The sequence below is a fragment of the Vulpes lagopus genome, chromosome 5, assembly GCF_018345385.1.
Source record: "Vulpes lagopus strain Blue_001 chromosome 5, ASM1834538v1, whole genome shotgun sequence".
NCBI lineage: Eukaryota > Metazoa > Chordata > Mammalia > Carnivora > Canidae > Vulpes > Vulpes lagopus.
Genome location: NC_054828.1, coordinates 78,934,129 through 78,948,228, shown reverse-complemented (window position 1 = coordinate 78,948,228; position 14,100 = coordinate 78,934,129). Strand labels below are relative to the sequence as shown.

Sequence of the window (14,100 nt, the reverse complement as noted above, 5' to 3'; positions counted from 1 at the left end):
TGCAGGGATGAATGAGATTCGTCTGTGTTTTCAAGAAGATCACAGTATAAACACATCCAAACTGCAAGGTTGAATAAGTGCCATGAAAAGACAGGACATGCTGTGGACAGTGGAGGTGGGATCACACAGCTGGGAATCGGGAAGGCTTTCTGAAGGAGGTGGCATCAGAGAGTTAAAACATCCCCTCCGCCCCACACCTGTCTCTCTGTCCCAACCCAGCCATGTCTGTTTATTCACTTACTTAATCATTCATGTACACATTCAGCAAATATTTATTAAGCTCCGAGGCACTGGGCTGGACTTGAGAGTACAGAGGTGAGCAGCACAGATCAAGTCCCAAGCGCTTATATGCATTCCAGTAGGTGGACATGGGCGAGAGACACCAACCGATGGAGACCTGAACAGATTGCCGTGTCGACGATGGTGAGTGTTATAAAGTAAAATAAGATAAGGCACAGGGGACACAGAGCCAGGGCACACAGGGGAGGCCTGTGTGTTTCATTGTTTTATTATTATTTTTTAAAGATTTTATTTATTTGAGAGAGAGCGAGTGAGAACAGAAGGAGAGGGAGAATCAGACTCCTCGCTGAACCCAGAGCCTGATGCAGGGCTCTCAATCCCAGGACCCTGAGATCATGACCTGAGCCAAAGGCAGATGCTTAACTGACTGAGCCACCTGAGCGCCCCCTGTGGGTTCCATTTCAAGTACAGCATTGGAGGAGTCCTCTGTGAGGTGGAGACATTTGCACGAAGACCTGAATCAAGTGGTAGAGTGAGCTCTGGGGGATGAGTATTCCAGACAGAGAGAACTGATAAGCACAAAGGTCCTGGGGTAGGAACATGATCCGTGACCATGTGTCAGGAGCTTTGTGAATGAGGGGAATGGGGGGTGGAGAGGCAAGCAGGGTTCAGGACAGGAAAGGCCCATGTAAGGAGTTTGGGTTGTATTCTAAGGGTGATGGGAGGCCATGGGAGTATTTGGGCAGGGACTCAGATAATTTGACTTGAGTATTGATGAGATTGTTGTGGCTGTAAAAGGTCAAGGAGGGAAACAAGGAGGACTTACGGTGTATTTTCGATTTGAAGAACAAAAAATAGAGTTGACCTTTCTGATATAGGGAAATAAGGAGGAAGGCTGGGGGCAGGGACTTCAGGGACTCAGGTTTGGATGTACCAAGTTTAAAATGCCTGTTAGAAGTAACTGAGTGGAGACACCGAGCAGACAGCTGGATCTGGACTTGAGGGCCTAGTCAGAAGCACCCATGGCCACACAGAAGGCCAAGGAGATGCGGACTACCAAGGGTTCTTTCAGTTCTGATCTGTAGGAAATCATTAGAACTTCCTTTGCTGGAGCAACATCAGTAGAATAATGAGGTAAAAACCAAATTGTGCACATAAGGCAGTGAGCGTATAGATTATTCTTCCGCAAGAACCAACTTCTGGCTTTGTTCATTACCTTTTTCTTTGTTTCCTATTTCATTAATCTCTACCCGTATCTTTATGAACCTCCTTCTAATTTCTTCAGGTTTTCTGTTCTAATTTCTTGGAGGGGAGTCTCACCTCATTAATTTTCAGCTTTTCTTTTCTGAGGCAAGTGTTTCAGGTAGAAAAGTCTCTGAACATCCCATGTGCCATGCTGTGCAAGTTTTAAGATGTGGCGATTACGCCATCATTTAGCTCTGTGGATTTCTAAATTCCCATTGTGAATGGAAATTCTTTGGCCTCCTCCTCCTGTCTTCTTCCCAGCAAGGATACAGTTACAATTGAAGGACCATAGAAATGACAGGCAGATCTGAATCCCGAAGACATGGAAATTCTAGAAATAAAAAAGTGTAACCACTGCAATGAAAATCACATTCACTAAATTAAACATCACGAGACACATTGAAAGAGTATTTATTCAGAGCACAGCAAAAATATATAGGAATATGGGAAAAACAAATGGGAAATTAAAAGCATCAAAGACAGACTAAGGCCCTATTATGTCTGATTGGAGTTCTGGAAGGAGAATAAAGATAAAATGGAGCAGCGGTGATCGATATTGAAGAGATTCCAGAAATGATGCAAAACCCACATGAAGCCACAGATCCAGGGCGCAGAACATTCGAGAAGCAGGATAAATTAAAAACAAATCCATGCCTAGACACAGTGTATTGAAATGGCAAGACATCAAAGGCAGAGAAGAAGACCTTGAAAGCCACCAGAGAGTAAATACAGATCCCTTGAAAAGGACAGCTAGAAGGAGGCCAACTTCTCTGCAGAGCAATGGGAGCTGGGAGACAGACCACAATGGGTCGAGCAAGAAGAGCTGCCCACCTAGGTTTGTGGGCTCCGCAAAAGGGCTCTTCCAGAATGAGGACAAAATATCAACAGGATGCAAAACTGAGAACACTAACCACCAAGAGAACTATTGTAAAGAACAAGCTTCAAGGAAGAAAATGATGCCAACAGGATGGTATGAGATGCAAGAAAAAAACAGTAGGCAAGTAAGTGGTCACCATATTGATAAACTCAAAATATTTCCACCATGCCCTGCCACCCAGAGTTAAATATTCTGAAGATCTCTGGGAGACTTCAGAGAGGGAGAAATGGGGAGAGGAGGAAGATGGTAAGATTTTTGGCTAAGTGTGTTTGGTAAACTTGGGAGGGAACCACCAGAAGCCTAGAAATAGCATGTGAAAATTCTGAATGTGGAGAGACAAAATAATATGGAATAAAGGGAACAACTTGATTAATTTTTTTTAAAGGCCAGAATGAGGAATGACAGGGATGGTTGGGTTAAACAATTGCAAGAGGTAGGTTGATTTACCCAAGGCCAGACGAGATGATAAGGCCAAGCATGGGTTAAATGCCCCCGTGGAGGGCTTTACCGTGAGGGAGGGCAGGTCCACACCAGACCTTTGGGAAGTTGAGGTTGCCCAGTGTGACGTGCACCCAGGGTGGGGGCAGGAAGCTTCACCACGCTGTGGGTCATCCCCATCATCCCAACAAAGAGCCTACAAAGGCCATGCCCTTACAGTCAAAATGACAGTCAAGAGCCTTTGATCTCAAACCAGGAAATGCAGAGCTTATGCCAAAACCAGGCCGGAATTCTGAGCCCCACATCGAAGCCTCTGGAACTGTGAGGGGCTGACCTTATTTTTACTTACAAGGGACATGATTAGTGCCCTAGCCAGTCCAGGCCCTCGGATCCTGCCATCAAGGGAAGGGGCTGTTCAATTGTCACATTGAAAACCTACCTCTTGGCGATTGTCCCTTGAGGCTGAGCCCTCTCAGAAACTAGAAGAACACTGGAGAGTGACACACACACACACACACACACACACACACACACACAGTTTTAAAACTACAACTCCAGGGACGCCTGGGTGACTCAGTAGTTGAGCATTGCCTTTGGCTTGGGTCATGATCCTGGGGTCCTGGGATTGAGTCCAGGCTCGGGCTCCCTGCAGGGAGCCTGCTTCTCCCTCTGCCTGTGTCTCTGCCTCTTTCTCTGTGTCTCTCATGAATAAATAAATAAAATCTATATAAAAAAAATAAAAACCTACAACTCCACTGTTATGGCCATAAAAATTCCTCCCCCACCACCCAAGCTTGGCTGGTTCCAAGTCCCTGCTCTCCCAAGTTTTCACAGCTCACCTGAAAATAATAGGAGATCCTATCCTTTCAGTAGCCTGGACACATATTATTTTTCACATTTTCTTTTACTGATGAGGAGACAGCGACCCAGAGACTGAGGTGGCCTGCCCGAGATCACTCCGCGGTGAATGGCAAAGCAAAGAAAGGAAGGTGGGCTGTGTGGTGTGGGCCCGTTTCTCTTTCCGCTAGCAGGTGCGAACAGAGGGAGTCCCTGGAAGAGAATGGGGCTGACTCCAGCCTACATTTCCACCCACCCCCTCCCACTCACCTTGCTGCTTCTTTTTTGTAGAAGGGTTTTTTTCCCCCCCAACAAATAAGGAAAAATTTGAGAGAAACATAGAACCTCGAGTTTGGATTTTAACGGATTTCTCCAGCATAGGCCATGGTGTGCTGTTCCCCAGAAAAAGCCCAACATCCAGATAATGGTAGTTCCTGAAAGAGAAAATGGAAGAGGAGGTCATCAAAGAAATAAAGTGAATTTCCCCAACCTAGAAAGCACGAACTTACATGTTGAGAGGAGGCTCTGGGTACCTGTCACAAAAATGAATGACTACCTATCTAAAACTGTGACTTTTTTCCTTTTTTAAAGATTTAAAGCTGTGACTTTTTTCCTTTTTTTTTTTTTTTGTAAGATTCTTAAAAATCCCAGGACCCTGGGATCACACCCTGAGCCAAAGGTGGAGGCTCAACTGCTGAGCCCCCCAGGTGTCCCTAGATGCTCACTTTCAACTGAGTTTGGGTGGCAGAGAAAGCTCACTTTAGTGTCCCCTGGCCAGCATGGGGTCCAATGTTGGCACGCTGATTCCAAATGATTAATCCTTTCTCTTCTCTAGTAATTCAGATACTGCTTATTTCCTTTTCACCTCCCAACTTGAAGATTGGGTTGCTGATGAAGTGCTATTTCATGGGAGCCGTCTACCAATGTAAGTTTTGTACTGTTGGAATATTTTCATAAGGAAAGCAAATTTTTGTTCTCATACAAATGTGTGCTTTTTTAAACCTTGGATAGGCAGGTGTGGAAATGGAGTAACAGAATTGGGTGTCAGAATAAAGTCTTCTCTACATTTCCATCTGCATCTAGATTTTATTGTGTGCACAGCAGTTTCAATGTCTTCCCTGGAGAAGAATGAGAGGAGGAATTCTGAAACAGGCATAATTCAAGAAAAAGTTGCTGCCTGGGGTACCTGGGTGGTGGCTCAGTCAGTTAAGTGCCCGACTCTTGATTTCAACTCAGGTCATGATCAGGGTAATGGGATCGAGCCCTGTGTCGGGCTCTACGCTGAGGTGGAGCCTGCTTATGACTCTCTTTCTTTCTCCCTCTGCTTCTCCCTGCCTCCCTCATGAGCGTTCATGTGCTTGCTTTCTCTCTCTCTTAAAAAAAAAAAGAAAAAGTTGTTCTCTCAAGATCTTTCATTTTGGTTACTTCTCCAGCAAGTCTAGCAAATGATTTTCTCTGTAATCAATCAGTGGGTGTGAGCTTATCCTACTAAGTGATATTATTGGTATTATTAGTATTGTTACCCAACATATACAAGATTAAGTCATTTTTTAAAAAATCAAGCCATATGCTATGGGTAATAGCTGCTGTTCCATCTGTTTCAGCATCTCCTATAACTGAATGACAGAACAATTCCAAAGCCATGCAGTTTCTTTTCTGCCAAAGAATGATGAAAATGGCCCATCATCTTTTTGCTTCAGCCTATAATTCTGTTAAAATTTACAGTTATAATTACATGCATTTTTAAAAAAGATTTTATTTATTTACTTGAGAGAGAGAAAGAGAGAGAGAGAGAGATCACAAGCAGGGTGAGGGGCAAAGGGAGAAGCAGACTCCCTGCTAAGTGGGTGCCCAACTTGCGTTTGATCCCATGACCCTGGGATCATGACCTGAGCTGAAGGCAGACACTTAATCGACTAAGCCACCCCAACCTGCGCTTGATCCCATGACCCTGGGATCATGACCTGAGTTGAAGGCTGACGCTTAATTGACTAAGCCACCCAGGTGCCCCTAATTTCTTTTTTTTTAAATTTTATTTATTTATTCACGAGAGACACACAGAGAGAAGCAGAGACACAGGGAGAGGGAGGAGCAGGCTCCTTGTGGGGAGCCTGATGCGGGACTTGATCCCAGGACCCTGGGATCACGCCCTGAGCCAAAGGCAGATGCTTTGGCTCACTGAACCACCCAGGTGTCCCCCCAATTTCATTCTTAAGACACAATTTACGGATGTGTGAAAAATGTTTTGCTTGTGATTCCTAAGTCACTTATTATCTTCGCTGTGATTTTTCTAAATGATTATCAGTCTAAAGATTGATTTTCTATTCTATAAACACATCTTCTATCAGTTTTGCCCTTCTTTTGGTAAGACTGCCTGTCCCGACTCCCATACCCCAGCCTTAATCCTTGACAAGCAACTTTAAATATTTTAATTCCTGAAAAGTCCTTATCTAATGAAAAGGAAAAAACACAAATGTTTCCTCTACTGTTTCCTTTTACTACTATTTGCATCAATACTTCTGGTCACCAAATGTGTGGATTTTTTTCTCACACCAACCAAATCTCCAACACCAGCTGGGTATTCTATGATTCCATTCAGGTCAGACACCATCTACCTGGAGTCAGATTCCACAGGTTAAGGGCTTAGCAGCACAAGACTGTTCTCCCTTCATATACCAATAGCAAGTGTGAGACCTCAGGGGATCCACATTTCTGTCTGACTTGGCTACAAATCAGGGGTTCCCCAACTCCCTCCTCAGGTTTAATAATTTGCTATAATGGCTCACAGGACTCAGGAAAACACTTGTGTTTACTGGTTTATTATCTTATAAAGGATATGATTAAGGATGTAGATGAATAGCCAGATGAAGAGATACACAAAGAGGTCCAGAAGTGTCCTGAAAGCAAGAGCTTCTGTCTCTGTGGAGTTTTCGTACACCATTCTCCTGGCACATAGATGTGTTCACCAACCCGGAAGCTCTCTGAACCTGCTAGCTCAGGGATTTCTATCAAGGCTTCATCACATAGACCTCATGGTTTAGTAACTCAATCTCCAGTCCTACTTCCTTCCCTGGAGGATGAGAGTAGGGATGAAAGTTCCAAGCTTGGTCCTGATGACCATTACCCATCCTGAAGCCATCGAGGAACCCACCAAGTCACCTTATTGTAACAAAAGATGTTCTATCACCCAGGAACTTCCAAGGGGTGTGGGGAACTCTGTGTCAGGAACAAGGATCAAAGACCAAATATTAGGACAGAAGGTGTTCCTATCACCTTTATTGCTTAGGAATGTACAAAGGGTTTTAGGAACGCTGACCAGGAGCTGGGATGAAGACTAAAAAATCCGTATCTTATTATATCACAATATTATATCATATCTGGGAAGTAGTAGAAGTACTAATTTATGGTAGACTTCAATAAGTTAAAGACCTGTCATAAGTTCTAAGGGCAATTTAAAAAAGGGGGGAAAAGCTAGTGGAAAGATAGGAAAACCTGATTTAAAAAAAAAAATATATATATATAGTAACAAAAGACAGAAAGGAGAGAAAAAGCCACATAGATCAGTTGAGATGAATACAAAATAAATAATGAGATGATCGATTTAAACCCAAATATGCCAACAACTACATTAAATATAAATGAACTAAACACTAATTAAAAGCAAGGATTGTCAGCCAGGATTTTAAAAGACAAAAATATTAAGCTATATGATGCTGTCAGTCTACTGAAATATAAGGATAAGAAATATTAAAAGTAACAAAACAGAAATACTAATCAAAATAAATATGGCATTATTATGTTAAAAGCAGAAGGATTACCAGTATTACCTTTTATGCATAGCAGATAATTAGGAGTAAGTTTTTTAGTACCATAGGTTTTTTTTTTTCCAACCTAGAAGTCATTGCTTGAAGAAATCTCAAAAATACATCATCTTTGATTACTGAAAATTGATGTCAGTGTATTCAGTTCTTGTAACAAGTATATTGTTTACATTTTTCTTCAAGGACTCAGAACTATATGAAACTATCTTAAAGCACTCTTACATGTCTGTCACTGGTAAGTGAAAAGAACATGTGTTTTGTTTGCCTCATTCTTTTTCTAAAAACAGTTCTTTTTTTATACATTATTTATATGTTATGTTTAGATAGAAGATGATTTACTGTGGATGGTGTTATACATGGTTTGGGTTTTTTTCCTTCTTATGAAACGTTGAAGGAACAAAATACATCCTCAAAAGCCATAACAAGTATTCTTGAAATACCTTTGGCCTAAGTGGAATTAAATAACCAAAAGCTAAATATAGTTCCTAAAGTTTACTTTGTCAATGTTTTGAGTGCTAGTACATCAAGCTATTCTACAATGACCTGAATCATGCTGTATTATTCTTTCTTGCAGTATTTAACTTTTTTTTGACACTTTGGGTTCATAAATTTCTTCTTATAGTTATCCTTCTAACCCATTCTATCTTACTCTTCATATCAACTGGCATTATATTTCCTATGTATTTAGCTATTTGTTTTTAATAATTGTTTTTTGTATGTAAAATTAATCATGGTAACATTTCGATTTTGTAATAATACATATACATTTATATTTGACTTATTTATTATTTATAGGATTATAGAGTTATATATAGGATAATTATAGATTTATTTATAGAATTAAATAAATTCTATAACAGTACACAAAGAGATTCTCACTCCAAAATACGTCTAAAATGATTACTCTCAAAGTTGAATATTTTAATATTAACATTAAGCCGAATGGCATAACATATGCAATTGGCTGACATTTTTGCACTAATTGTATATGATGGTAACTCTCAAGGTCACATGATTATTGGTTATCATGAACTCATGGATGCCAGACATTATGCTGGAGTATGCATTTGGCTCTTTGGCCTTCTTAAGGCTGAGGCTTAATACCAATGTCAGAGTTGAACTAGTATGCACCCTATGCATACTATTCACTTCTGAAGAGGTCTTCTACCAAAACATGGTGTAAACCAAGAAGAAGGAAATGTGAGATTCAGGAAACCAGAGTTCCATCTTTTTGTTGTTCTTGTTAAGATTTATTCATTTATTTTAAAGAGAGAGCGAATGCGTGCATGAGTGGGGGGAGGGGCAGAAGGAGAGAAGCCGATTTCCTGCGGAGCATGGAGCCAGAAGATAGGCTGGGCTAGATCTCAGGACCCTGAGGTCATGACCTGAGCTGAAATCAAGAGTTGGATGCTTAACCAACTGAGCTACCCAGGCGCCCCCAAAGTTCTATATTAATGGAGGCAGGAAGAAAACCTCCAACTTGACATGAAAGGAGATTTTATAACACCAGCTGTGTGTCAGTCAGTCCGTAGTGCGGCAGGTTAAAAGCATTCAGAGCTAGATTTCCAGGCAGGTGAAACTGATAGAGAACCTGATGTGTTTGAGTGATTGAGGGGCTAAGCACCCAGTCTCCCAGGCTTTGTCTCTTCTCGTCACTTCCAGTGTTGGGTGAAACACTACATCCCAGGTTGGGGGATCTGGTATCCCAAGTGGGCAGCCCGTGAAGGCACTGTTAGATAAGGCAACCTGGAAGTGCAAGGGAATAGATTCCCATGGGGTGATGTGCCCATTCACATGGGCAGATAAATTCTCTATTCTTCTTCTCTTCCATAGAGGACACTGGGGCACAGTTTTAACCTGTCAGCTCATCTGGAGAACTCACAAGTGCAGAAGAACATACCTGTCCAGCAACCTGCTGTTCCCTGGTGGCTTTTTGTGCTATCAAGCTCACTAACACATCACTTTGCATTGCCTCCCACCTTTCCTTCCTGCCTTCCTTTTTCCTCATCCTCGCTTACCTAGATTTGCATCTCCCAAATAAAGTTGATGCAGTACAGTCTGAAGTACAGACTACTTTTTAAAGGTTCTGGGCCAAGATGAAGACAAATAACTAACCCAGCAACTTCTATGAAAATTCAAAGTAATGAAACAAATGGCAATTAATAATAGTAGAAGACATGGCTCAGCCATTAATAGGGTGTAGTCCAACACTGTGAATACTAAAAATCCAACAAACATTGAGCTAGAGCTGCCCTGGAAGAATGGCTGGGAGAGAGATGATTGGTATGTGTGGTGGTTCTAGTTAAAAAGATCTAAATTCTCATCTTCTATAGTGAGAAGCTAATTAGAGTTTTGAAAAATCTGAAAAATTAAATGGTAAAAAAATTAAAAGAAAACACGAACATATTTGAAGAATGATTGCCTTTGGGGACAATAGGAAATTGAAGGAAAATAGGAAATTGAAGGCAATTCTTTTTCAAATCTCACTGAATTAACCAACTCAGCCAACACTGTGACTTCAGTCTCCAAAAATGCATTTGAAAATGCATCTCAGGGATGCCTGGGTGGCTCAGTGGTTAAGCGTCTGCCTTTGGCTCAGGGCATGATGCTGGTCCTGGGATTGAGTCCTACATCAGGCTCCCTATAAGGAGCCTGCTTCTCTCTGCCTGTGTCTGTGCCTCTGTGTGTCTCTCATGAATAAATAAATAAAGCCTTAAAAAAAATGCATCTCAAATGCTGGTTACGATAAAGGGCAACAATGTGGCTGTATTGTTGTTTACTATATAATCAAAATAGGGTGAATGAATGTTGGCTTTTAAAGAAACTTCCACTTTCCTGAAATAACTGCACCATTTTTTATTGCCTCCAGCGCTTGGGACTTTCCCCTCAAAATGCCTCCTCAGAGGCAACGGCCACCTTGGCAGGGCTTCACAGCCAGTAGCAATGGTAGGAGGAGTCCATGCAGCCCTGTGCTCTCTGCCATGAGGTTCATGAGCCCAGGATTGATGCTGTAGGAGTCAGATCCACTCTGCATCCCTCACCCAAAGGGCACTCAGATCCAAGGCTTCCACCTGCCCCAGGAGGATGGCCATGCCCTATACACTGTAGGTGTCAAGCTTCTTGCCAACACTGGTGGCCAAGCCCAATCAGAAACCAAACAAAGGCAGGGGCAGAGTAACTTGAAAGTGGTCTCTATCGTGGGAGCTTCTTATATGCCAGAAAAGGAGCTTCATGGTACCTTGGGATGATGTTGTTCAGCCTGGTACCCAGGATGGCATTTCTTAGTGAGTGGACCATATGTGAGGGACAGAACCGTATTCAACTGGGAGGCATCAACCATCAGGAGAAAGAACACTTGTGAAGCACCCAGTAAGCGCCAGGTGCCCTCCTGGATGTTTTAAGGGCGCTATCTCTAAGGCCCACAACACCTCTGCAGGGTAAACCTTGTTGTTCCATCTTGCAGATGGACCTGAGGATCAGAGAGGCTAAGGAGCTGGCCAAGAGGCACACAACACCAAGTGGTGAATCAAGGATCCATCTACCTTCGGAGTCCCCAGGTTTCTTCACTAACATTCTGGGGGCCCTTACAGAAAGAAGCCCATGGGGACGGCAGCTGGAGACTGAGACCTGGCAGCCAGTGCGGAGGTTCCTAAGGAAAGCACCGCACCATCTGCTGTCAGGTCACCCAACAGCAACACCTGGAAATCTTGGGTCCTCTGATGGGTTTCACCATCATCACTGTCGTGATTGTGGGTCACTGGTACGCTGCGTGGCTTGACAGTTACTGAAAACTTGTACAGCCTTGCTTTTATTTGAACTTACAGCGCCCCGCAGATGTTATTCTGCCCGTTTTTCAGATGAACAAAATGAAACCCTTGAGAAACAAAGAGAAATCCTTTCTCCAGGAACCCTTCCTTCGGAGCACAGAGCTCCGGGGGCAGCCCCTCTGAGGGCTGGGGTGGGAGGGTATGGGGCAGGCTTCATCCCGGGCAGCGAGGGGCCCTGCCAAACATTTGTGGGTGTGAGTGAGGTGAGGGAGGAAGAAGCCAGGCCGAGTGGATTACTGAGCATTTGAACTCAGCCTCAGAACAGCAAATATTGATTCAAGAAGCTGCCCAAAGAAGCTGACATTTTTACAGTCAACAAATAAAACCGAGCCCCTCCCAGCCCCCTTCATCAAAGGCCCTTTCTCTCTGCAGCTGCCAGGGCACATTTGTCATCTGCGCCTGGGAAGAGGAGGAAGGGCTGGTGGGAAATGTCCACAGGGGCCTGGCTGATGTCAGCACTTCACCTTTAGAGAGAACTGAGAGCCCCAGGCCCCAGGGGTGGGACCTCGGGGAGCCAGGCCGCCAGCCCAACAGGTGCCAGAGTCCCTTGGGGCAGAGCAGAGCCTGGCACCTGAGTCCCCAAAGACAACAGACACGCCTCCCACACAGCTTCCTCCTGTGGTGGCTCCTTGGCTGGTTAGCCTGCCCAGTGCCCCTCATTCACGGACTGGGAAGCTGAGGCCCAAAGAGATAAATGGCTCTCCAAGGTAAATAGCAAGAGAACAGTGAGGTTTGCGCAGCTCCTGGTGTCAAGGCATAGGGGAGGCTCAGCTCACTAAGCTGAAAATGAGAGGCAGCCACCTGGTGGATGACGGTCCCTGCCTTCCTGACTCTGCCTCCGTGACCCGAAGCCTGGCCTTCATACCCTGCTCAGACAGGTCCCTCCACCTGGACTCCCCAAACCCTTTTGGGGTACTGCTCATCATTCATGCCTTGCTCACTTGTCACCTCTTGAGGAAATCTTCTGAATGCCCTCCCCATCCTGCCCCCCTCCCCCGCGACCTGCACTTGCACCTGTACCTTTGGGGGGCAGAATCACTGCCTCTCCCCCAGCGCTCCCTGGAAGCATGGGCTGCTCCTGGCCTTGTCCGCCAGCGCTTGTTTCCCCTTGGGTGGGCCATCCCTTGGGTACTCATTTCTTGGTCCTTCCAAGCCAGACACTCCATTAAGGGCAGAAGGTGTGCTTGGTCCACTCCTGTCACCCAAAAGAGCCTAGAAAAGTGCCTGGCACTGGGCAGGCGCTCAATCAGTGCCCGTGGGATCGAATTAGAAGTATCTAAGATAAGCAGCGAAGAAGCCAGAGAAGGGAATCCCGCTGCATCTGGCCCGGGAAGGAAGGTGCCTCGGCCCAGGCAGGTGCACCTCAGGACGGAGGCTTCTGCCCTTCGTCGCTTTACTTGCCCTCCTCATCACCTGGGGGCTGAGCTTAGTTTCCCGGCCAGTCCCCATCAGCCGCTGGGAAGGCAGAGGCTGAAGAGCACGCAGCCCTGCGCTCTGCCTGGAGCTTCTGGAGCATGTCAGGGAACCCCAGAGGCCTTTCCACTTGCTGCCCGACCGGTGGGCCAGCCTCTGAGCTGCTGCCCCAGTGTCCACGGTTTTGGACTCAAGGCGGTCAAGGACAGTTCTTCTCAGGACGGGTCCCAGGCATTGCTGCCGAGGAAGCTGTGCAGCCATCCCTGCGGCTCCCCAAGGCTCTCCACCCTCTGGGCCCGGGGGAGGTTGAGACTGGCCCCTGTGGTTGGGCCTGAGCCTGGCGCCAGTTCAGGGCAGAAGCGGCACAGACCCCTCCTGAGACGGACATGCCAGTGGTCTAGCTCATCACTCACAGGAGGCCCACGAGGGTGAGGCCACCCAGGGACCAGCAGGGGGGCAGCGGTGCCACACCCTCCACACCAGGCCTCCGTACCCGGTGTCCAAGGCAAGTGCCCACGTGTCACCGTCTCCTAGACAGCGGGGAGGGGAGGGAGGGCTTGCAGGCCTGCAGCTGTTTTTAGCAAGGGACGCAGGGGTCTCTCTGTTCACTTTGGTCAGCTAGAGCTTGGCCACGTGGCGACGCCCGCCGCACAGGAACATGGGAAGTGTAGTTCCTGGCGCAGCGGCCACGTGCCAGCTCAAAGGCCGCAAAGTTGATGTGATCCAAGTAAAAGAGGGCGTGTGGATCCCGGGGATCCTCACTCACCAAATGGCTCTCCCAGTGTCTGGGGCTCCCGGGCAGATGCTGGGTGCCCACAGCCCGACCGCCAGCCTGCTGGCCCCGGGGACCTTTCCTCTCCATTGGCCACCTGCCTCCCAGCTCAGAATGACCTTGGGCAAAACCTGCCTGTTCCCAGGGCTTCCTTTTCCACATCTGGAAAAGACGAGACCCAGACCAGCGATCACGGCGCTTCCTTCCAGCACTGACCTTTGACAACCACGGTCATGGGCAAGTTCTTTAACCTCTTGGGGTTTCAATTTCCTTATCTGGAAGAGAGATAAAAATAGTTCTCACCTCTGAGGGCTGTTAGGAAATCGTCTAGGGTCATTCCTGTCATGTAAGACATAACCAATAAACGCTTGCTGTAACCAAAGTAATCTGAGTTCCATTTGTCAGTTCTTTAGGGAGAATCCGGTGAACTTGTTCGTGCGAAGACAAGCATCTGCCGCAAGTCCTATCATCAGCCTCCTTCTTGGTCGTTTTAAGGGTCAGGCTCATGTCTGGAACATTGCATGTGTTCAAAAATGAATTCTAGATCCTGCAGGGCAGATCTCTCCCCCCAGGTGTCCCCTGCAGGCTGGCTGGACACTTCCCAGTGAGCCAGGGCAGCTGGCACATGTG

General features: G+C 45.7%; 1 protein-coding gene across 2 annotated transcripts; it reads left to right on the top strand.

Annotated features, from left to right (window-relative positions):
• The first annotated feature begins 310 nt into the window (after positions 1 to 310).
• On the top strand, positions 311 to 13,831 carry LOC121490507. Of its 2 annotated transcripts, none has more exons than XR_005987698.1 (4): positions 311 to 423; positions 4,473 to 4,562; positions 7,642 to 7,693; positions 9,292 to 10,056. XR_005987698.1 is itself a non-coding variant. In XM_041754246.1 (4 exons), exon 4 carries the CDS (start codon positions 12,072 to 12,074, stop codon positions 13,128 to 13,130), a length of 1,059 nt encoding a protein of 352 aa, XP_041610180.1. In that variant the 5' UTR covers positions 311 to 423; positions 4,473 to 4,562; positions 7,642 to 7,693; positions 10,922 to 12,071; the 3' UTR covers positions 13,131 to 13,831. The 2 variants fall into 2 exon arrangements, 1 of the variants encoding a protein (XP_041610180.1); XM_041754246.1 differs by lacking the exon at positions 9,292 to 10,056 and adding an exon at positions 10,922 to 13,831.
• Positions 13,832 to 14,100: the final 269 nt, after the last annotated feature.